Source organism: Ursus arctos, unplaced genomic scaffold, assembly GCF_023065955.2.
Source record: "Ursus arctos isolate Adak ecotype North America unplaced genomic scaffold, UrsArc2.0 scaffold_26, whole genome shotgun sequence".
Taxonomy (NCBI): Eukaryota; Metazoa; Chordata; class Mammalia; order Carnivora; family Ursidae; genus Ursus; species Ursus arctos.
In genome coordinates, this window is record NW_026622941.1 from 28,840,846 (window position 1) to 28,866,580 (window position 25,735).

Consider the following 25,735-nt stretch of genomic DNA (forward strand, 5'->3'; position numbering starts at 1 on the left):
TCGAGCCTTACATCGGAAACCGGGGATGTACTGTATGGTGACTAACATAATATAATAAAAAATCATTAAAAAAAAAAAAATAAATAAATAAATGACAAGTAGAGGCAGAAGAGTTTTTTGACTTGGGTTCTAAGAGTCTGTAGATAGAAAACTTGGTGGGATGCTTGGATGGGAAAAATAATTCCATTTCTGTTTTCACTAGACTGACTGAATTAGACATTTCCTTCCATTTGAATGTATTCTATTTGAATACCTCAGCAGTATTAGCATCACCTGTGACCTTGTGATTAGTATTTTCATACCACATCTCAGATATTTTGAAATAGCATCATTGCTTTGAACTTATGGTATTTCTTGGGTCTGCCACTAAATCTGGTTAATACGTTGTGCTAATCAGGAAGCACACATGGGCGCCTGGGTGGCTCAGTCGTTAAGCGTCTGCCTTCGGCTCAGGGCGTGATCCCAGGGTCCTGGGATCCAGCGCCGCATCGGGCTCCTTGCTCGGCGGGAAGCCTGCTTCTCCCTCTCCCACTCCCCCTGCTTGTGTTGCCTCTCTTGCTGTGTCTCTCTCTGTCAAATAAATAAAATCTTAAAAAAAAAAAAAAAAGCACACATAATTACAGTATCGGTTATGTATTCCTATGTAATCACCGAACTCGTAGAGGCTTCAAACAATACCACGATTCTGTGGATCAGTCATTTGGGTTGTACTTGGCTGGGGAGTTCCTATGGACTTGCCTGGGGTCACTCCCATGGCTGCTGTCACCTGGCAGCCCAACAGAGCCAAATAGCCCAAGAAGTCTCACTCCCGTGCTCAGCAGCTTATGCTGACTGTGGGCTGGGCCAAGTGGCTCCATCAGGCTGGCCTGGCTTCTTCATGCTGTGGCAATGTTCCAAGAGAGCAGGAGGCCAAGGCTCAAAAGTCCCACTCACTTCTACTGCCTTCTGTGGGTCAAGGCAAGTCAGAGGCCAGCTCGGAGTCAGTTTGAGAGGAGACTCCACAGGGAAGTATGATTAATTTGGGACCATTACTATGATAAACTACCTGATTACCATATCATAATTTTTAAAATATTGTATTAACTTAATTTTAATATAATCGGTATCCTGTGTAATCCTGTCTTTTACACTACAAGCAAGGAAAATTTCCCTCCTCTCTTTGGTTGAACCAAAGAATTAAATTGACATAAGACAGATAAGCAAGAAGAAGGCATAAAACTTTATTTTTTAAATGTGTACACAGGAGTCTTTAGAGGGAAAATAAGGACCCAAAGAAGCCGTTAGGCCCCCAAACTTATATGCCTTTGTTACACAAAGAACAATGAATTGTGGGGAATGTGACAAGATAGGATAAATTAGGCCAGACACAGTAAATTGTGGGATAGTGAGTAGGAAATGTATGGAGAAACTAATGGAAGATCAGGGTTATTTTGGTAGGTTTGTACAAGTCCATTTTGGTGCTAACTCTCAGTGTCTGCTGGTAAGAATGTTCTTCTCTTCTGGTACAGGGAGAGCACCTTTCTCAGGGGCAATTTTGTGTCCTGCTTTTAGGTAGAAAGGGGAAGGGCAGAAAGCCCTTCCTGCATCTCCTGTTTCTCAAGGGCCTGCAGCTCAAAATAATCAGTATGTCAGAGTGGCATGTTTTGGAGTGGTATGCTCCGAAGCCTTTCACTTCATCACCTTCAGCATGTTGTCAAAGAAAGCCGTGGTGCAAATGAGTTTAAGAACCCCCGATTTGGAGGGAGGAAGTTCTGGGAGGGGAAGTGCAAAGCCTCGGGCCAGGGGCGAGCTGGCAAGTCCAGCATGGTCGTGGTCGGGGAGCACAAGGAAAGCTACTGGTGCTGACCAAGGGCTTGATAAAGGCAGGTCAGTCCATGTGGCTTCTTGGGAAACTTGTGGATAGACACTTCCCACACCGCCCAGAGTATGGAAAGTTGGTGTTGTATGTGTACTAATCTATACTTTTCTTTTAAATTTCATAATATGTTGTAGCTATATTTCTCTTTTAATATAGGACTCCTCATTTTTTCCTCATTCTTTTTAATAATTTTATAATGCTCAATTCAATGGATGCATGATTATTTATGGAAACATTTAGACTGTTTCCAGTTCTTTGTGTAAATATACATGGATTTTTATTTACCTCTATGAAAATATACTAAAGTGTGATTTTTAGATGTAGAATTGCTGGGTCTTGTGGCTTTTAAACGTTTTGACAGATATCACTCCATTGCCATTCAAAAGAAGGTGGTACTGACTTCCGTTCTATGAGGTCTTTTTATTATTATCTTTAACCACCAAGAGATCTGCACTTTATAAAGTCTAGAATAAGAAAGTTTTACATTGACTCTTTATTCTGTTGTTTCAGAACAATGAGATGGTGGAGCTACAGAGAATACGGATGAAGGATGAAATCCGAGAATACAAATTCCGAGAGGCCCGCCTCCTTCAGGACTACACTGAGCTGGAAGAAGAAAATATCACATTGCAGAAACTCGTGTCCACATTAAAGCAGAATCAGGTAAGGGTCAAGGAATTTTTTAGTTACACTCCAGTTGAAGCCACATCTTCTGACCACGAAGATTAAATCTTTTTATTTCTCAGAAAGGAACTTGTCAAAATCACCTTAATCTTCCCACAATATTTATGTGCTGAAATTTCCCAACCCTCCTATTTAAGCTAACATTTAAAAGGCAAACCCAGAAGGATAATTTACAATAAAGCTTTGCTGGATAAGACCCAGAACCTTCGTTTATCCTTTAGCTCTGTGTTAACTTATTTTAGGTGGAAGTGAAATGTATTATAATCAATTTAACCTGACAACTTCTCATTAAAAGCAGTCCCTTCTCTCTTTCTCTCTCTCTTTCTTTCTGTAAATTACTTTTAAATCATACATGGAAAGGAATTACGAAATATAAATCAGTAAGAACAAAATTATAAGAGAAAGATAATATCTCTTCTTTTTTTCCAGCTATAATGTGACCAAAAACATTGCATGTCTACACTAAAGTTTTTTTGGTAGTGAGGCTTAGCTGGCTTAATTGCTTTATTTTCCTGATTGGTTTGCATGTGGTTTGTTACAGTAAGTAACAAAAGTATGTAACTTAGTAAGTAAACTTAGAGGCCAGCCTAGATGTATGCTCTTACTTCTACTCCCTTCCAAAGCTCTTATCTCTATCCAAAACTACTTTTGGTTTTGGTAGATACAAGGGTTAAGAAGGGAAAGAGAGAATCCAGAAGAAAAAAAAATGCGTGTATTGACACGATTGAAATTTGACTTCTGATCACTGCCACTTCCTCCAGCTTTGGAGTGTTGAGGGAACAAGATGTCTGCCAGGGAGCACAAAGGGTGGTTTCAGACCATTAAAAAGGGTTACCAGGATATCGCCTTTGTTTTGACCTCAGTCCTTCCCCTTTAAGCACTGATTCACTGTGCGCTGTGTACTGAGGGTTGACAGTATTGTAGGCATCCTAGGTCTCAGCTTGGCTGGGGGCAGTGGACTCACAGTGAAGAAAATCAGACTGAGAATTTTTTAAGTATGCTCAGAAACTTCTTAAGAAGGGTATTTTGGTTTGGGGGGGTGGGGGGGTTACTGATGAAGAATGCAGAGGACTTGAAGCAAATGTGCTCGAAGTGCAGTTAGTTGAAGTGGTCATTATGCCCAATGCTTACAAATCCTCTCGGCTCTCTGCACAGGCAGAGGGCTGTAGCCTCCCATCCCTGCATGGGGTAGACTAATTTACTCAGGAGGTTAATTTGGGCCAGTATTAGGTATTTTTGAAAGTCTGCCAAGGTATCCTGCGAGGATTCATTAACCCAGATGCCGTTTCTGTGGGAATTTGTACTGTTAGCCTGGCTGATTACTGTTTATGGTTTACCCATGCCCTTCCACCAGTAATTGAAATATGGAAATCAAAGGCTTAACTCAGAAGTTTGAAAAAAAAACAAAACAAACAAATGGGAAAATGTACACATCACTTTAATTTTATTTTCTGGATGCAATATGATAATTTTCCCAATTAAGTGTCTAATTAATTAACTTGAGATTATTTCCTGCACAAAGGGCCAGTCTGGCTTATTTCCTGACAAGGGGATGTACTGTCGTGGTACAATGAAGAAAATGCTGGGTTTTGTTTTTGGGGGTTTTTTCCTACTATTGGCCTTTATTGACAGGAGTTAGAATCCATCATAAACTCTGTTTCTAATTAATGAAGCGTTCAGTATAATATTTTATGTACAAATGCCACATTTTTTTTTCAAAGAGATGACAAGTCTAGCTTTCAATCTCACAACTGCTCTGCATGTTGCGTTGTACTGGCACTCCCTATACAAAACAGACCTGGGCTGTCAGAGTTCTCTGAGTAGCCAAGCTACTAACATTATAAAATGCTTAGTTCAAAGAACTAGAAGATTCTTCCTTTTCTGAAGTTCCATTTTTCTTTTAGCTATCTATTGATTATTTTCTAAATGTTGTTTAAATAGCACTTTTCTTTCCCTATATAGTTTCTATATATTAGTTGTTTATTTTCCATCCCCGTGAACTGTAATATAGTATCTAGAATAGAGCCTGGCCCATAGAAGGCATTGAAGAAGTATCTGTTGAAAGAATGAGTAAATTGGTTTTTTTCTTGCTTATATTCACTCTTTAGCTTAGAAAGGAAACTGAAATGTCAGATTATTGTAATTAACCAAACCAAGTTTTATTTGTGATCCTAAATATGAAATATATAAGAACATCAGAAAGTTGACTTTGAAAACTTTAGCCACATCCCTCTGTGTGCCGATGTGGTTCTGTGTACAAAATAAAATCAGGTCCCGTCTTACAAATACATTTTATACTTTGATACTTTTTAAAACCAAAATATCTGAAAGAAGCGTAGGAAGAAGCAGCAGCCATAAAGAGAGGTCGAGTCGACTGTCAATTCCCCATCAGAAAGCCCCAGTGATAAGCAATTTATTGGACCTCTCCAGTAAGAGAACACCCACCTTGGGAGAGCCTCAGTAATGTCTCAAAATGGGAGGTTTAGGGAAAGAGTGTTCATAGGATTTTAGGGTCTGGACTGGGTTTTGCATGGTGGGAAACTGGTTGGGATAGATTGAGTTTGTGACATAAAGGCTGTCAGTTGGGAGGCACAACAAAGTGAGGATCTTGACTTGGGTCTTGAGGAAGCTGTTTTCGTTGGGTCTCATCTTCTAGGAACAAGTATTTCCCACAAGCAGCTACGTTTTTTATGCCTAGTCCCAGTATTGGTTAACATAGGGTTAACAGGAAAATTTGCCTGATCCCAGTGTTACCTACCAGGGCAGGAAATTATGTTAGCTTCAATTTCTAGAGATGTACTGGTGGGAGGTAGGGGAGAAATAATAAGTCCTATGTCCCTAATATCTCACATACTAAACTAAAGCACTCAGTGGTTGTTATCTAACCATTGAAAACACTTGTTAAAATTAATAATTCAATCATACTGATATTATGGAGAACATTTCCTCCAGGGATATGCTTCTATATCAGGAAATAATATCATAAGAGACCTAGGAAACGTATTCAATTCAGCTTGATTTCATTTAACCAGTGTTTCAGGAGTAACTTTCTATGAGGCCATGTACTTTTTTAAGGACAAAAGATATGGTCACTGTCTTAAAGAATTTATAGTCCCAGGAGGGAAGGCAGTCAATAGACTCACAGCCATCCATGTAATTGAATATTAAAAGCTATGTGTTAGATTTGGCAATACAGGACTGGATGAAGATCTTGAGACTTCCTAAACTCTGTAAAGATTATGATACTTACCCCAACCCTCATGTAGTTAAAGAGAAAAAAGTTACTCAACTATGAGGTTGCTAGAAGGAATCACACCAAAGTACTGATTTTTCTAATGGTGACTACTTTGATGCTATCTTAAAAATGTCAGGCGTCAATTTTTTTTTTTTTTTAAGAACACTCCGTGTCCAGCATGAATCTTAATGTGAGGCTTGAACTCATGACCCTAAGATCAAGACCTGAGCTGAGTTTGAGAGTCAGACACTTAATCAACTGAGCCACCCAGGTGCCCCCAGATATCAGTATTTAAGTGCTTTCTCATCCCTGTTTCTTGGTGCTTCCACTTTGTTGGGGCTCTAATCATCTGATTGAGCCTTACAGTGATGGCACCAGAAAGTCACCTGTTGCCTGAATGGGCCAATAAAAACTCTGGAGTTAGGATCAGATTTTTGACATGGGTCTTGAAGGTTGAATAAGAGTTTTCCAGAAGACAGACTTGGCCAAAGCAGAGAAATATGAAACAGCTGAGTGAATATTAGGAACCTGAACCACATTTGAATGAGTGAGTGAAACTGTCCAGAGAGAAAGAGATCAGGTTTTATACGAAGCCTACCATCAATTAAATATGAATTACAAAATTAAAAAAATCTGCAGTGCAAACTAAATTAATGTCTTCAAGTCTAGCCCAGGAATCAGTAAATTTTTTCTATGAAGTCCAGGTAGTAAATATGTTAGGTTTTATAGGCCTAATACATCTCTAACAGTGTCTCTTCCAACTACTCCACTCTACTGTTGTAGCATGAAAGTAGCCAGGGACAAAATAGTATGGCTGTGTTCTAATAAAACTTTATTTACAAAAATAGGTGGTGGGCTAGATTTTGTCCAGAAGACACATTAATGTTAGACAATCCCTGGCCTAAGCTATCAGTTTAATAAGAATGACAGAATAAAAGGTCTACAGTGCAACTAAAGAAATGTCTGCAAATGTAAGCTATCAAGTAAGTTGCGAACAGTCAGAGGATTGGTTGAAATACTAGGAAATGTTAGCAAGTGGGTATCCTGAGTTGTCCAGGGAAAGGAAAAGAGAAGGTTAGGAGGAAGATGACTTTACAGTATATAAGCAGGCATGGAAGAAACCATGACACAAGGACCTAGATTCTTTCATCCCAAGCAACTTCCATGATTTGAGTCTTTTCTATCATGGACATGTGAAATTCAGTGGTCTTGTAGAGCAGCGAGTACTGGTTGTCCATCAATATCCATCGTTCCCCTCTCCCAGTGTGTTACCCAGTATGTATGTATGTACGTACATATGTATGTATGTATAAAGATTTATTTATTTATTTGAGAGAGCAAGCAGGGGAAGGGGCAGAGGGAGAGAGAGAGTGAATCCACAAGCAGACTCCCTGATGAGTGCAGAGCCCAATACGGGGCTCGATCCAAGGTCCTACTGAGATCATGACCTGAGCCAAAACTAAGAGTCAGGCGCTCAACCGACTGAGCCACTCAGGTGCCGTATTACTCAGTTTTTAACTGAGCATAGGGCTATGCAGGGTAAAGACAATATTCTTCACCTCCCTTGTAAGTAAGTGTCATGTGATTAGTACTGGCCAGGGGGCTATAAGAAGTGATATGAGCACCTTTTGAGACATGTCCTTAAAGAGAAAGGGCGTGCCTCTTACTTTGACCCACTGCTTGAAACATGACCAAGGTGGCAAGCCGCCTTAGATCATATGGACCAGAGTAGGAGGCAGTGCATTAAGATAGAGGAAGCCTGGTTCCTGGATGACCTCATGGAGCAGAGAATCCTACTGGTCCTTGACTGTCTATCTCCATAGTGTGACAGGAGAGAGAACCAAACTTCTATCTAGATTCAATCACTGTTATCTAGGTCTCTGTTACATCAGCCAGACCTACATCTGACCTAAACCTATGTCAAAAACTGTAATCTTAACCTTTGCAAAACAAGCCATTCCACTGAGATTATGTGAAGAAGGGGGGTAGGGTGGAGAGTGGAATAGAAATAGATGAAAATGGTAATGGTCTATGATCCCTATTCTTTCATTTTAAAAAATATTTCTTGGGGCGCCTGGGTGGCTCAGTCGGTTAAGCATCTGCTTTCGGCTCAGGTCATGATCCCAGGGTCCTGGGATTGGGTCCTGCCTCTGGCTCCCTGCTCAGCGGGGAGTCTACTTCTGCTCCTCCTCTCTGCTCACACACACTCACTCTCTTTCTCTCTCTCAAATAAATAAATAAAATCTAAACAATAAATAAAAAACAAAATCATTTCTTAAAATACAAGTTTAAACTAATATAAACAGTAAAATAAATGTACAACTAAGCACATAGTTTACATTAGTATCTAATATCATAACGACTTAATACTATATTACCTTTTCTAGTTTATTTTTTCATTCACAACAGCAAATGCTTGTTGAAGAGCACGAATTCTGTTGAAACACGATGACGGAATATTGAAGCACTGAGGGACACCTGGGTGCATAACAAGTATTTCCTCCTTCTGAGGAGACCACAATATAGTTCTGGAGATAAAATAGTTATTAAAAAGTGGCATGTGGTTAGTGTCATGGAAAAGACCTCAAGGAAGTCCTGTCAGTTTAGAGCAGAGATCTCTTTCACTTGTGGGCTTTCATGACCAAGAGGTGTTTACACAGGCTCTTTGGTTCTCAATTGAAAGGGATATTGCATTGATAGCAGTATATTTTTTTGTTGTCAGGTACTCAGTACTGCTATTTCAGATTCTATCCATAAGCATATAAAATTTTTCTTTGCTTCATTTTACTCTCAAACATATTTTATTCAGATTAAATTCTTATTGTGGTCTTTTAGCTAATCTATCTCCGAATATAAACATTTCCTTATCATTAGTAATTAACTAAAACAAAGTAATAGTGATGATAAAATATTTTCTTGGTCGTAAGTATTCTGATAAACTTATTTTTAAAAAATTCCTGGAGGCACCTGGGTGGCTCAGTCAGTTGAGTGTCTGCCTTTGGCTCAGGTCATGATCTCAGGTCCTGGGATGAAGCCCTGAGTAGGGCTCCCTGCTCAGTGGGGAGCCTGCTTCTCCCTCTCCCTCTGCCCCTTCCCCTTGCTCATCCTCTGTCTCTCTCTCTCTCTCTCAAATAAATAAACAAAATCTTCAAAAAAAAAAAAAATTCCTGTTTTTTTTTAAGCAAACAGTGCCCCCTTTTGGTCATTGGTCCCCATAAAAAGAAATCCTAAAACAGACACCTTTTTCATTTCAGCTAAGAATTGAATTTATATATATAAATTATATATAACTTAAAGTATTTATAAATTATATAATATATATTAATTATATAATAATAATACATTATAAATTATATATGATTTCCAAAGAAACCATCCTATGTTACCTGAAGAGTATATATACTGGGTACTGTTTTAGATTTATTTTGTAGACTCCTATTTTACACTGTGCAGTTTCTTGTTTTTAGTTAACATACGGTATTATATTAGTTTCAGGTGTACAACGTAATGAGTAGACTAACATTTTGATTTTTTAAATAATTAGGTCTACTGGAGTGGTTGATGGCAGTTTTGTAAGACCCAAATTTTAGTTTTATGAATCTTCTTTATCCTATCTAATTCAGGTTGAATATGAAGGCTTAAAGCATGAGATTAAGCGATTTGAGGAGGAAACTGTGCTGCTAAACAGCCAGCTGGAAGATGCCATCCGTCTGAAAGAGATCGCGGAGCACCAGCTAGAAGAAGCCCTTGAGACCTTAAAAAATGAGAGGGAGCAAAAGAACATCCTGCGGAAGGAGCTCTCCCAGTACATCACCCTCAACGATAACCACATCAGCATCTCTGTTGATGGACTCAAGTTCACGGAGGACACGAGTGAACCTAACAATGACGACAAAATGAATGGGCATATCCATGGGCCCCTTGTGAAACTGAATGGAGACTATCGGACTCCCACGTTAAGGAAAGGAGAGTCTCTACACCCTGTTTCTGACTTATTCAGTGAGCTGAACATTTCAGAAATACAGAAGTTGAAGCAACAACTTATGCAGGTAAGATCTCCTTCAGGGCTGTGAGAGTGGATTTCTTGTAGATTGCATGTAGCCTGTTTTGGGATTTCTTGTTCTCACATTTTACTTCTAGCTTGTTTTTTGAAATACTTCTTCTTCAACTGGCAACTTTGAAAGTACAGTGTCTTAGAAAGACCCCGCAGAAGATGTGTTGCAATCTCTCATTTGTCTCATTTGCATCGTTTTAAGAAATCTTAGAGCCACAAAGTAGATTGCAATCAGGTGTGAAGGGAGACAAGCCTCTCCATCTGTTTCTAACAAAAAAATTCAGAAGCTATACATACTAGTGAAATGACAGAAAAATGAACTTTTCCATAGCAAACAACTGTATGTATAGCTTCAAGAGTAATGGTAGACTTCGCAGGAATACCTTAAGCTTTAACAGACATGAAGGACTTTCCGTATACAAATTAGCCGGGTTATCATATGATTCAAAATACAGAACAGGTATAGATCTGAAACCAAGGAGTTCTTATTCCAGCATGATCGAGGCCTTAAATTTTTTAGCATCTTCAAATTCAAATGTCTTGTGAAGAGTCTGGCGTTTAAGCTTATCTCACTGTGAAATGGCTTTTCTAGTTTAGGTCTGGCCTCCCTGCCCTACCTTAATCGAGTGCTGATGGAAATCTTGCCTGAGGAACAGTATCCCCACCATCACCATCTCCTGGGGGTTTCTTAGTACTACAAATTGTTGGGCTCCACACAGACCTGCTGAACCAGGAATCTGGTTCAACAGGCTTGTCAGGTGATTAACTTTGATGCTTGATCTTCAGTCTGTTATCCCCCCAAGGTTCTTTGCATGTCGCTGATAATTAGAGGTTGTCGAGACTCTGGCAGGCATTTATTTCTATAGCAAATGGGGCTTATAATTCTGCCTTTACAGAAATGATGACTAAAAAGTGAAATTAACAGAAATAAATAAGAAACTAAAGAACCAGTGATGTTAATTTTAAGGGCTTATTATTAATAGCACATCAAGAGTTAACATATCGTGCACTTTACCTGCCCTGTGCTTTTGGCTACTAGCAAAGAATTCACTTTCATGGTGTTTAACTAAAATCAGGAAGGCATGGCCGTTGGAAGAAAATGAATTTCATACTTCAGACTTTTACCTGCCTGCAAAGTCCAGGTCTGTGTAGGTAATATTTCTCTATGGCTTTTTGCTCAGTTTACACTAATACAACTAGATTGATAGCAAACATATTTTAAATTTTTCATGATAGATAATTTGTAAGAATTCATGCCCCCAAATTAATAGAATTAATATAAAATTTTTCTTTTTCTTTTTTTTTTAAAGATTTTATTTATTTATTGGACAGAGAGTGAGACAGCGAGAGAGAGGGAACACAAGCTGGGGGAGTGGGAGAGGGAGAAGCAGGCTTCTGCTGAGCAAGGAGCCCGGTGTGGGGCTTGATCCCAGGACCCTGGGATCATGACCTGAGCCGAAGGCAGACACTTAATGACTGAGCCACCCAGGCGCCCCTAATATAAAATTTTTCTTTTCTTTTCTTTTCTTTTTTTTAAGATTTTATTTATTCGACAGAGATAGAGACAGCCAGCCAGAGAGGGAACACAAGCAGGGGGAGTGGGAGAGGAAGAAGCAGACTCATAGCAGAAGAGCCTGATGTGGGGCTCGATCCCATAACGCCGGGATCACGCCCTGAGCTGAAGGCAGACACTCAACCGCTGTGCCACCCGGGCGCCCCTAAAATTTTTCTTAAACTATCATGTTGGTGGCTTTAGGGTACAAAGTTAGTGTGCCGAGACTTTTTGTTTCTTCTTCCTATGGTGATAGTGCAGAGGGTAACAGGAAGAAGGGCTTTTATGCATAAAACAGCTCAACACTTTTCAACCAGGTCAGCTATTGGCTGAAAGCTCAGAGCTGTTTTCGCATTTAATCCTAAATGTAATCTGAAATAATACAAAATTCTAAAAGAGATGAGTCATTTAACAGAAGAATGGTGGAGACAAGTTCTCAGCAAGAGAGTGGTTCATGGTTGGAGTGTCATTTGCATTTGGGGTGGGACGATTCCTCATTGTCAGAGACTAGTGAGCTAAAAGGGGTCTAGCATCTCTGAACCCAACCCATTAAGTGCTAGCTACAGCTCTTCAGTCAACCTGATGACCCAAAGCGCCCCACGCGTTTCAGATGCTCCAGGGTCAACCACTAGTTGGGAACTTGTTAGAGGGACAGCACTTTACTCTTCCATCAAAGGGGGCTGCAAAATACCTTCCTGGTTAGAATGGCTTGGTGTATGAGTTAATGTGTGAAGAGTGCTTAAAACAGGGCCAGGCACACAGTAAATGCTCATTGATTGTGAAATATTATTACTATTTCAACTCCATAGTGCCTCTAATTTATTAAGCACTGGATTTATTTAGCTTTTATTAATATTAACTTACTGTTGGATGGTTAGCTCTAGGAGAGTCATCTCAGAAGGGACTAATGTGGTCACTGGTAGGAATACAGAAAGGTAACAGTTAAGTGTCAGAGGGTGAGGTCTGCAAAGGGATGTTCATTTTGCAAAAAGGGAGAGAAAAGCATGGCCGGGGAAACCTTCCCTCAGTACAGCAGAAAACTGTGTACCAGTGCTTAATTCATGTTGACAATTTGTCAAGATATAGAGGGGCTCAGGCAGGGCTTTATGTTCCAAAATTAGCTCCACGTTTAATTGTGGAATCCAGGCTCAACACAGGAAGGGCTTTGCAGCTTCCAGCCCTACAACCAACAACACTAATGCGTAATTTTGTTTTAGACAAAGTCTTTTGGTAAGCAACATTTTTTTAAAAAGCATATCAACTTTTTCTAAGAATATATTTTGTTGAGTACAAGTATAGCAGGATGTATCTTTGCATGCATAATTTGTTTATAATCTGATAGATTTCCCTTAGCTCTGCATCCCTTGGGTTTAATTTATATAAATAAACAAATTATTAAAAAACATGCCAGGATACATTGCCTAGAAGTTATTGCAATTGTCTGTGATGTTAATGAGGCTTGAAAAGAATATGACAGTTCTTATTTATTTATTTATTTATTTGACAGAGATAGAGACAGCCAGCGAGAGAGGGAACACAAGCAGGGGGAGTGGGAGAGGAAGAAGCAGGCTCATAGTGGAGGAGCCCGATGTGGGGCTCGATCCCATAACACCGGGATCACGCCCTGAGCCGAAGGCAGACGCTTAACCGCTGTGCCACCCAGGCGCCCCAAGAATATGACAGTTCTGATGCACAACAGTACTAATGCACCTTGCAGCATATACTGTGTGTCAGTACCACTCCCCTGGACCTTCCAAGGAGAAAGCAATGAAATGCACTTTAAGTGGGGCTATCTGAAATGCTCGGGGCCAGGTGTGTTTTGAAATTAGATGTTTAGAATGTAGAAAGGTAATATACAGCATGTGTGATATATTTTGTGACATCCCTAATGGGACCGGATGCAGCAGTGAATGATCAAATAATATTAACATTTCTGTCATGAAACATGTGGTTATTCATGCTAAGAGGAGAAAATGAGGACCAGAAAAGGTCTCTCATCAGTCAGGTGCAATTTTTGCTGCTAGGGAAGCCTAGAGCTGTCTGAATATCACCACCCAGTGAGTTATGAGAAAACTTTTATTTAAAGCCACTTGGGATTTTGAAATTATGGCTGTCTTAGGCATGGCAGTTGCCACACTATTAGGTAGCTCTCCGGCTTGTGTACCTCAGCTTCTAATATCAGCATACTTTGGATATCACAGCTTGTACTTTCATAGTTCCCTTGTCTTTTAGGATTTCTTTTGGCCGGGGTCCAAAGTGCCTTCAAATCGAACACCTGTGCTTCGTTAATGTTGACAGTTTGTGGAGATATGGAGGGGCACAGGGAGGGATCTAACACCCTGTACCAGGGAATATGCAGCTTTTAAAATTTTCTTCCTTAGAATTAAAGAAACCTTTTGAAAACAGCATACCCAGGTCAAAGAGATCATACTGCCATCTGCTGGGAAATGGTAATAATTAATATGAAAATCTAGGACAATTGCAATTTAAATAATGCCTTCTAGAGTTGTATTGCCCTCAAGACTCAATTATTTCAAATAGATTATACAGCTGACCCTTGAACAACACGGGTTTGAACTGCGCAGGTCCATTTACATGCAGTTTTGTTGTTGGGTTTTTTTGGATAAATACAGTACACTACTGTAGAGGTGTCTCTTTGTTATGATTTTCTTAATAACTTTTTTCCTCTAGCTTACTTTATTATAAAAACGTATAGAATACACATAACATACAAAATATGTATTAATCAACTATTTATGTTATTGGTAAGGCTTCCAATCAACAGTACTGCATTGTTCAAGGGGCAACTGTAATTGATATTTTCCAGTGACAGCCAAGTACCTTAATTAGTTTTATTAGAACGAAAATAAGTAGACCCTGTCTGGGAAAACTAAATTACTTAATCTATTTAAAGGAGTCTCTGTGCTTATGCTAAAGTTTCTGCCTTTGATAAATAGCCTCTGTTTAACCTCACATTGCAGAGAGTCAAACTAGGGAGAAAACCCTTTGGATTTTTTTCTTCAGCTATATAATTTCACATTTAATGTGACAAACAACAATGTTTCTGTGAAACTGAAATTGATGTTCTGTTGTATCCTCATGGATGTGAAAGAAATAAAGACTCATATTATATTTAGATCCATTCTATTAAAGACCATTTTAATTTTTCCTATAATGATGGTAAGGGGTCAATTTGCTATATGTCCCATAAGAGTTCAAAGCAATTTATATATATTTGTTTAATCGGTTGGGGCTTATAACAACTGTATGAGGTAGATAGTATTGTTATCCCCATTTTACAGATAGGGAAACTGAAGCATAGATATGTTTTTAGCATTTGCTCAAAGTAAAAAACCTAGAAGTAGAGTTGCTACAGAGAGAGAGTCAAACAAATTAAGTATTCTCTGTGCTTAAAAAAAGACAAAATATTTATGGGTGAAATTAATTCAAAGAAGATTGGTCAGTTTGTGTTTTTAAAACTTAAAGTGACAAATACAACTTTCTAGGTCAAAGCTGACAACTCCCTAAACAACTACAGATTTTATAGTTAAAGATTACCTTTAATATAAGCTTTATAGGCAAATGCATTTCTCAGAAGCTTTACTTTTTCTATCATGTATCAGAAAACATAACAAGAACATCTTTTATCACAACAAAAAGGGAAGAGTCTATGTCATTTTTTTTTAAGAACAACTTTTTGGAGATATAATTTACATACCATATATCCACCCAAATAAAGAGGATAACTCAATGGTTTTTAGTATATTTACAGAGCTGTGCAACCATCACCACAGTCAATTTTAGAACATTTTCATCATACCAAAAATAAATCATGTACCCATTAGCCACTCCAGCCCCGAGCAACCACTAATCTGTCTTGATAGATTTGTCTGGTCTGGACATTTGAAGTAAATGGAATCATACAACAGGTGGCCTTTCATGATTGGTTTTTTCCACTTAGCATAACATGTTTGAGATTCATTCATAGTACAACATGTGTTAGTACTTCATTCTTTTTATTGTCAAATAATATTCCATTGTTTGGATATACCACATTCTATATATCCATTTATCAGTGATGAACATAAGAATTGTTTGCACTTTCTGGGAGAGTTAAGATGGCGGAGGAGTAGGGGACCCCTTTTTCAGCCGGTCCCCTGAGTCGAGCTGGATAGGTACCAGACCAGCCTAAATAACCACGGAATCAGCCTGAGACGCAGGATGATGCATCTGGATCTCTACAAATGAACATCTCCAGCGCTGAGTATTGAGGTACCAAGAGGGGAGCTGTAAACCGTGCACGGATATCGGAAGATAAACGGAAGGGGGAGGGAGCCGCCGTGTTTGGGCGCCGGGAAGCGGCAGCCACCTGCACGGGGGAGCGGGAAGACACACAGAGGGCACCCGCGAGAGAGCGGACTGAGACCGGTGAGCCGTGAACGCGCGCGCCACCAGGCATCTCCCGGAACACCGGAATCCCGGTGTGCTCACGGGATCCAGACTGAGACCGGGAACTCCCGGAGCGCGCGCGGGGCGGCTGGCGGCTGGCGGGCCACCTGCACGGGGGAGCGGGCGGACTCGCGGTCGGCACCCGCGAAACAGCAGACTGAGACCCTGAACCGGGTGCGCGTGCCACCAGGCTTCTCACGAAACTCCGGAATCGAGGTGTGCTCACCGGGCATAGACTGAGACCGGGAGACCCGGGAGCGTGCGGGGCGGCCGGTGGCTGGCGGCATTAGAAACACAAAGGACAGAGAGGGGGCGGCCGGTGGCTGGCGGCATTAGAAACACAAAGGACAGAGACGCGCCGGCCCTGGAAGTGAGGGCAGGGTCGCCGAGTTGGTGCGCACATCCCGGGACGCCGCAGGGTTGAGCAGCACCAACAGTAACAGAGTTAAAGTGGCCAGAACATCAGTGGAGAACGGGCCGCAATCCCTCTGTTCTGCGACAATGCAGCCTCTGCTGCTCTGACCCTCAGAAGAGGCATAGCCGGCCGCCAGGGAAAGCCGCCAGAGAACAAAAGCCTGGAAATACCGGCTCAGAGAGTGCCCATCCCCATCCTCCCTCGCAGGGGACACGGAGACTCTACCCAAACAGGGCTGCCTGAGTATCGGCGCGGCAGGCCCCTCCCCCAGAACACAGAAGGCAGGCTGAAAAATCAAGAAGCCCACAACCCAGGCGCCTGGGTGGCGCAGTCATTGAGCGCCTGTCTCCGGCTTAGGGCGTGATCCCGGCGTTCCAGAAAGGAGTCCCTCATCGGGCTCCTCCGCTGGGAGCCTGCTTCTTCCTCTCCCACTCCCCTGCTTCTGTTCCGTTCTTGCTGTCTGTCTCCCTCTCTCAGATAAGTAAATAAATAAAATCTTTAAAGAAGAAGCCCACATCTCTAAGATCCCTATAAAACAAGGGGCACGGCCTGGGACCCAGTCAATAATTTTGGGCTCTGGAAACCCCGCAACCTCTCTTCATCAGAATGACAAGAAGGAGAAGCCCCCCCCAGCAAAGAAAGGACAGTGAGTCAGGGGCCTCTGCCACAGAAGTAACGGATATGGATGTAACCAAATTATCAGAAATGGAATTCAGAGTAACAATGGTCAAGATAATGAGTAGACTTGAAAAAAGTATTCAGGAAAATATTACTGAGAATATACAATCCCTAAGGGCGGAAATGAGAGCGAATTTGACAGAAATTAAAAATTCTATGAGCCAAATGCAGGCAAAACTAGAGGCTCTGACGGCCAGGGTCACGGAAGCGGAGGAAAGGGTTAGTGAATTGGAGGATGGGTTAATAGAGGAAAAATTAAAAATAGAAGATGGTCTTAAAAAAATCCACGCCCACGAATGTTGGCTACGGGAGATTACTGACTCAACGAAACGATCCAATGTTAGAATCATCGGCATCCCCGAGGGGGTGGAGAAAAACAGAGGTCTAGAAGAGATATTTGAACAAATTGTAGCTGAAAACTTCCCTAATCTAGCAAGGGAAACAAAAATTCGTGTCCAAGAGGCAGAGAGGACCCCTCCCAAGCTCAACCATGACAGACCTACACCACGTCACGTCATAGTGCAACTCGCAAATATGAGATCCAAGGATACAGTATTGAAAGCGGCCAGGGCAAAGAAATTTCTCACGTACCAAGGCAAAGGCATCAGAATTACATCAGACCTGTCTACACAGACCTGGAATGAGAGAAAGGGTTGGGGGAGCATTTTTAAAGCTCTTTCAGAGAAAAACATGCAGCCAAGGATCCTTTATCCAGCAAGGCTGTCATTCAGAATTGATGGAGAAATAAAGACATTTCAGAATCGACAGTCACTAGCCAATTTCGTAACCACGAAACCAGCCCTACAGGAGGTATTACGGGGGGTTCTATAAAAGTAAAAAGGCCCCAAGAGTGATACAAAACAGAAAGTCACAGCCAATACAAACAAAGACTTTACTGACAACATGGCAGAATTAAAAGCATATCTCTCAGTACTCAGCCTGAACATTAATGGTTTAAATTCTGGTTTCAAACGCCACAGGGTTGCAGATTGGATAAAAAGAAATGACCCATCCATTTGCTGTCTACAAGAGACTCATTTCGAACCCAAAGATGCATTCAGACTGAGAGTAAGGGGATGGAGTACCATCTTTCACGCAAATGGACCTCAAAAGAAAGCTGGGGTAGCAATTCTCATATCAGATAAATTGGATTTTAAACTACAGACTATAGTTAGAGATGCAGAAGGGCACTATATTATTCTTAAAGGAAGTATTCAACAAGTGGATATGACAATTATAAATATATATGCCCCCAACAGGGGAGCAGCAAGATACACAAGGCAACTCTTAACCAGAATAAAGAGACATATAGATAAAAATACATTAATAGTAGGGGACCTCAACACTCCACTCTCAGAAATAGACAGAACACCCTGGCAAAAACTAAGCAAAGAATCAAAGGCTTTGAATGCCATACTCGACGAGTTGGACCTCTTAGATATATATAGAACACTACACCCCAGAACCAAAGAATACTCATTCTATTCTAATGCCCATGGAACATTTTCAAGAATAGACCATGTTCTGGGACACAAAACAGGTCTCAGCCGATACCAAAAGATTGAAATTATCCCCTGCATATTCTCAGACCACAACGCTCTGAAATTGGAACTCAACCACAAGGAAAAATTTGGAAGAAACTCAAACACTTGGAGACTAAGAACCATCCTGCTCAGGAATGACTCGATAAACCAGGAAATCAAAAATCAAATTAAACAATTTATGGAGACCAATGAGAATGAAAATACAACAGTCCAAAACCTATGGGATACTGCAAAGGCAGTCCTAAGGGGGAAATACATAGCCATCCAAGCCTCACTCAAAAGAATAGAAAAATCTAAAATGCAGTTTTTATATTCTCACCTCAAGAAGCTGGAACAGCAACAGAGGGACAGGCCTAATCCACGCACAAGGAAGCAGTTGACCAAAATTAAAGCTGAAATCAATCAAGCAGAAACCAGAAGTACAGTAGAGCAGATCAACAGGACTAGAAGCTGGTTCTTGGAGAGAATCAATAAAATTGACAGACCACTGGCAAGACTTATCCAAAAGAAAAGAGAAAGGACCCAGATTATTAAAATTATGAATGAAAAAGGAGAGGTCACGACGAACACCATTGAAATTGGAAGGATTATTAGAAATTTTTATCAACAGCTATATGCCAATAAACTAAGCAATCTGGAAGAGATGGAATCCTTCCTGGAAACCTATAAACTACCAAGATTGAAACCGGAAGAAATTGATTTCTTAAACAGGCCAATTAATTATGAAGAAATTGAGTCAGTGATAAACAACCTTCCAAATAACAAAACTCCAGGCCCGGACGGTTTTCCTGGGGAATTCTACCAAACATTCAAAGAAGAAATAATACCTATTCTCCTAAAGCTTTTTCAAAAAACAGAAACAGAAGGAAAGCTACCAAACTCATTCTATGAGGCCAATATTACATTGATCCCCAAACCAGGCAAAGACTCCCTCAAAAAGGAGAATTACAGACCGATTTCCCTAATGAATATGGACGCCAAAATCCTCAACAAGATACTTGCTAATAGAATCCAACAGTTCATTAAAAGGATTATCCACCACGATCAAGTGGGATTCATACCTGGGATGCAAGCGTGGTTCAATATTCGCAAATCAATCAGCGTGATACATCATATCAACAAGAAAAGACTCAAGAACCATATGATCCTCTCAATCGATGCCGAAAAAGCATTTGACAAAATACAGCATCCTTTCCTGATTAAAACCCTTCAGAGTGTAGGAATAGAAGGTACATTTCTCAATCTCATAAAAGCCATCTATGAAAAGCCTACTGCAAATATTATTCTCAATGGGGAAAAGCTGGAAGCCTTTCCCTTAAGATCAGGAACACGACAAGGATGCCCACTCTCGCCACTATTATTCAACATAGTACTAGAAGTCCTTGCAACAGCAATCAGACAACAAAAAGGGATCAAAGGTATTCAAATCGGCAAAGAAGAAGTCAAAATGTCTCTCTTCGCAGACGACATGATACTCTATATGGAAAACCCAAAAGAAGCCACTCCCAAACTATTAGAAGTTATAGAGCAATTCAGTAACGTGGCGGGATACAAAATCAATGCTCAGAAATCAGTTGCATTTCTGTACACGAATAACGAGAACGAAGAAAGAGAAATCAGGGAATCCATCCCATTTACAATAGCACCAAAAACCATACGTTACCTTGGAATTAACTTAACCAGAGACGTAAAGGACCTATATTCTAGAAACTATAAATCACTCTTAAAAGACATTGAGGAAGACATAAAAAGATGGAAAGATATTCCATGCTCATGGATCGGAAGAATTAACATAGTTAAAATGTCCATGCTACCCAGAGCAATCTACACTTTCAATGCTATCCCGATCAAAATACCGAGAACGTTTTTCAAAGAACTGGAACAAATAGTCCTTAAATTTGTATGGAACCAGAAAAGACCCCGAATCTCCAAGGAACTGTTGAAAAGGAAAAACAAAGCTGGGGGCATCACAATGCCGGATTTCGAGCTGTACTACAAAGCTGTGATCACAAAGACAGCATGGTACTGGCACAAAAACAGACACATAGACCAATGGAACAGAATAGAGAGCCCAGAAATGGACCCTCAGCTCTTTGGGCAACTAATATTTGATAAAGCAGGAAAAAACATCCGGTGGGAAAAAGACAGTCTCTTCAATAAATGGTGCTGGGAAAATTGGACAGCTACGTGCAAAAGAATGAAACTTGACCACTATCTCACACCATACACAAAAATAAACTCCAAATGGATGAAAGACCTCGATGTGAGACAGGAATCCATCAAAATTCTAGAGGAGAACATAGGCAGCAACCTCTACGACATCAGCCTAAGCAACCTTTTTCATGACACATCCCCAAAGGCAAAAGAAACAAAAGATAAAATGAATTTATGGGACTTCATCAAGATTAAAAGTTTCTGCACATCCAAGGAAACAGTCAGAAAAACTAAGAGGCAGCCCACGGAATGGGAGAATATATTTGCAAATGACACTACAGATAAAGGACTGGTATCCAAGATCTACAAAGAACTTCTCAAACTCAATACACGAGAAACAAATAAACAAATCAAAAAATGGGCAGAAGATATGAACAGACACTTTTCCAATGAAGACATACAAATGGCTAACAGACACATGAAAAAATGTTCAAAATCATTAGCCATCAAGGAAATTCAAATCAAAACCACACTGAGATACCACCTTACGCCAGTTAGAATGGCAAAAATAGACAAGGCAAGAAACAACAATTGTTGGAGAGGATGTGGAGAAAGGGGATCCCTCCTACATTGTTGGTGGGAATGCAAGTTGGTACAGCCACTCTGGAAAACCGTGTGGAGGTCCCTTAAAAAGTTAAAAATTGAGCTACCCTATGATCCAGCCATTGCACTACTGGGTGTTTACCCCAAAGATACAGACGTAGTGAAGAGAAGGGCCATATGCACCCCAATGTTCATAGCAGCAATGTCCACAATAGCTAAATCGTGGAAGGAGCCGAGATGCCCTTCAACAGATGACTGGATTAAGAAGTTGTGGTCCATATATACAATGGAATATTACTCAGCAATCAGAAAGAATGAGTTCTCAACATTTGCTACAACATGGACGGCACTGGAGGAGATAATGCTTAGTGAAATAAGTCAAGCAGAGAAAGACAACTATCATATGATTTCTCTCATCTATGGAACATAAGAACTAGAATGATCAGTAGGGGAAGAAAGGGATAAAGAAAGGGGGGGGTAATCAGAAGGGGGAATGAAACATGAGAGACTATGGACTATGAGAAACAAACTGAGGGCTACAGAGGGGAGGGGGGTGGGGGAATGGGATAGACCGGTGATGGGTAGTAAGGAGGGCACATATTGCATGGTGCACTGGGTGTTATACACAACTAATGAATCATCGAGCCTTACATCGAAAACCGGGGATGTACTGTATGGTGACTAACATAATATAATAAAAAATCATTATTAATAAAAAAAAAAAAAAAAGAATTGTTTGCACTTTCTGACTCTTATGAATAATGGCATGAACATTTATGTACAAGTTTTTGTGTGCACCTATGTTTTAATTCTCTTTGGTATATGCCTAAGAGTGGAATTGCTAGGTCATGTGGTAACTCTGTTTCATCAGGCTAATTTTGCACTGGGTTGATCTTTTTCACAGTTCCTGTTTGTCCGGGCACAGATATGCATTACCAGAATTGCTTCACATCAAGCAGAGAAGAATAAATTGTTTATTTCTGAGTCCTATTTGCGCATGTTGATACTATGTATACCATTAATCACACCAAGCATTCATGTATCAAATTGAGAGTCAGTTGACCAGGATAAAGACTATGAAAATTAATAGCCTATAAAACAGCTTTGATTTCTTTTCTTATAGAAGTCTTAATATGAACGTGCAAATTCTGATTATCTTCTTTTTTGTTCTTCCACAAAAGAATCTATCAGTACTCAATATTCTTGCAAAGTGAAGGAAGCTAACCAATAAACTGTTTTCTTTCTTTTTTTTTTAAGGTTTTATTTATTTATTTGAGAGAGAGACTGAGAGAGAGAGAGCACGCACGTGTGTGCACGTGCACAAGTGGGGGGAGGGGCAGTGGGAGAGGGAGAAGCAGACTCCCCACTGATCAGGGAACCCGATGCAGGATTCAGTCCCAGGACCCCGAAACCATGACCTGAGCAGAAGGTAGACACTTAACCGACTGAGCCACCCAGGTCTTGATACCAGGATCATCAGTTTAAGCCCTGCATCAGGCTCCATACTGGTCGTGGAGCCTACTTTAAAAAATAAAAATAAAAAAAGCTTTTACTAGGAAAAGATTTTGAACAAAATAAAAATTGGACCAGAATAAAATGTACTGAAGTGTTTCAACCTCATTTTTAGAGGAAAAAGTGTTACAATGAATGAGGTAGTGCCATTAGAAGAGTTCCAATCTGTGCTCTGCCAATTCTGATTTTAAAATAATATTTTTAAGACTAAAAGGTAAATCTATCAGTTCTTCAGAATAACCTCTCCAGAAAACATCAGATAGAATATGGTCTCTTTTGTGTATGTATCTTCCAGACACTCAGTACACTCAGCAACCATTCTTAGTCACTATAGAAGATGATAGTTAACTCAGCAAGTGTCTCTTGGATAAGTTCTTCACAAATGGAGATTAAAATAGTACACTTAAAATGAATAGCAATTTTAATATTTGAAGTGCTTTGCATTTATTAATTCAAAGCACAACATATCTTAAATAGTTTATGCACTGCTTCTGAAATCCAAATATAATTTAAGGTATTCCAGATCTCAATAACTGAGTGAAAATATCATGCTGGAGTTGTATAAAATTATCTACAATTTAGTTATCTTTGCAGGGGGAGCAGACCAATCATAATTGTCTGGAAAAAATTGTGTGTGTGTGTGTATCTGTAAATTTGGATATCATTCTGTTCAAGTGATTCTACTCCTGATAACTTGCTGCCTTGGGCTGAGGTCATGATCCCAGGATCCTGGGATGGAGACCCAAGTGGGTTCCCTGCTCAACAGGGAGTCTCCTTCTCCCTCTCCCTCTACCCCTCCCCTCCTGCTTGTGTGTGCGCTCTCACTCTCTCTCTTTCAAATAAATAAATAAATAATTTTTTTAAAAAAAGAAAACAGCTTTGTCTGTTGTAATCATGTATACTGATCAAATGATGTTTAGGCTTTTCAGAGCAAATTCACTTAATTTTCAAGAGAAAAAGAAAAGAATACTCCTGAAATAATCCATTTTCACTGAGATTATATTGCAATAGCAATACAGAATATTTAGGAGATTTATTTTTTATCAAAAATTCAAATAACTTGGTTTTTCACCAAGTACCACATTACCTAATTACCTGGGTTCTTCACTTAAATTATTGCCCAATAGTCTGGATAAATCAGTTCATCTTCAGCTATGGGAATACAATTTGTTATACCTAATAAGACCCAACTAAGAGGATTTGTATTGGAATATATCTTGACTCTGAAATGAAAGAGTTGCTTTTGCACATACAGATACAAACCTGTGAAACTAATGTGTTTGCCATACAGAAACATTTTGGTCATGGGAATGACCAGTTACCCAAACGTTAACGATGGTTAACATTATAATACCTTGAACATTATATTCACTGTCTTACTAAATCATCCTTTTATAAGTTCATAAACTGTAGCTTGCCCAGAGCCACATAGCTAGGTAAATGTTAGTGCCAAAATTAGAGTCGAGTTCTCTGATGCTAGAGCCCCAGGCGGCTTTTTCTTTTTTAACCTGTTACACTATTTTTTTGGAATATTTTGGTTTCTGCAGCCATAATATGTAACTTGTGGATTGTGTTCCAGATATGGGCAAGTACTATGTCATAAAAATCAAAGCTACAACTTAGCAGCCTCTAATAATAATTTAAAATAACAAAAACTGTATTTTTAGTTCTCATTTCATGACCTACCATACAGGCAGTCCTTGTTTTGCATGAAATTGCTAGGCCATAAATGATTGTGCTAGCTGAAACCATGCAAAACAAAGTCATAATTAATGGAGAAAATTCAACTGTTCTGTGAGCTTTTTTTTTTTTTAAGTAAGCTCAACACCCAATGTGGGGCTTGAACTCATGACCCCGAGATCAGGCATCTCACGCTCTATCAGATGAGCCAGCCAGGTGCCCTCTGTTCTATGATCTTTAAAAAATTTTTGTCAAAACATTAAAAATTCTCTTACTGTTGGTTATAAATGTATAAAGAAATGAAAAAATAGAACTACTTAGTACACTGTAATCCAAAAAGTAGAAATATATTTAAAGTTTTCCTTGTAAAAAAACTTATCTTTGAAATAAAAATTTAACACCCCCCAAAAAGACTAGGGAAATTAACTTTACATTTTATATAATATCAAAGATATCCAAGCTTTTGAAACAAAAATGTAAATTGTGCCTACACCACCCAAAACACTTATCAAGTACAGTTCAATCTTGCCTTCTTCTCATCATGTGTTTTATGATAGGAGCAAGAAGCTTTTCTATGCTTTGGTAAATTGACGTACTCCTGTTTGGATCAGCTTTCAACATCCTATCCGTTGCACTTTCAATGTCTGAAGATATCTCTCAGAGTACCTTTAGTGTGCCCATGTCACTTCCTCTAGGCATTTTTATCCTTTTTATAACAACTACTTTTTTGATTCATGTTGATGCATTCTCCTTCACCAGGTACTTTGGCTGCATATCTAAATCCTTTCAAATGACATCAGTGTCAACATTGTCACATTCAAATATTTCTTCTGTAACTCCATTTAGATCTGATTCAGATTTTACTTCCAATGTCATCACTCTTAGTTTCTCTGCTACTTGTTCTTTCTTTCCTTCCTTTCCTTCCTTCCCTCCCTCCCTTTTTCTTTCTCTCCTTCCTTCCTTTCTCTTCCATTCCCCTTTCTTTCTTTCTCTTTCTTTCTTTCTTTTTTCTTTCTTTCTTTCTTTCTTTCTTTCTTTCTTTCTTTCTTTCTTTCTTTTCTTCTTTCTTTCTTTCTTTCTTTCTTTCTTTCTTTCTTTCTTTCTTTCCCATTTCACTTTTTGGACTATCTATTTCGGTAAAACATCATGTGGATTTACCATTGGGAGACAAGAAGACAGGAGAGCACAGCTACACTTTGCTCTCTGTGAATGAACTGAATAACAGATACACCATGACCAATCACTGAAACACTTTGAAAGAAGTGATATGATTGGTCACTGGTCATGATGTTATTATGTAGTGATTTTATAGATTGA

General features: G+C 39.7%; 1 protein-coding gene across 2 annotated transcripts in view; it reads left to right on the plus strand.

The window, feature by feature from the left end:
• The window catches only part of BICD1 (BICD cargo adaptor 1), a 280,674-nt gene that overhangs the window by 210,358 nt on the left and 44,581 nt on the right, over positions 1-25,735 (plus strand). For both annotated transcript variants that reach the window (XM_057303224.1, XM_057303222.1), the window contains exons 12-13: positions 2,369-2,521; positions 9,401-9,826. In XM_057303224.1, the coding sequence (XP_057159207.1) occupies positions 2,369-2,521; positions 9,401-9,826 (579 nt within the window). The remainder of the gene's footprint in view (positions 1-2,368; positions 2,522-9,400; positions 9,827-25,735) is intronic.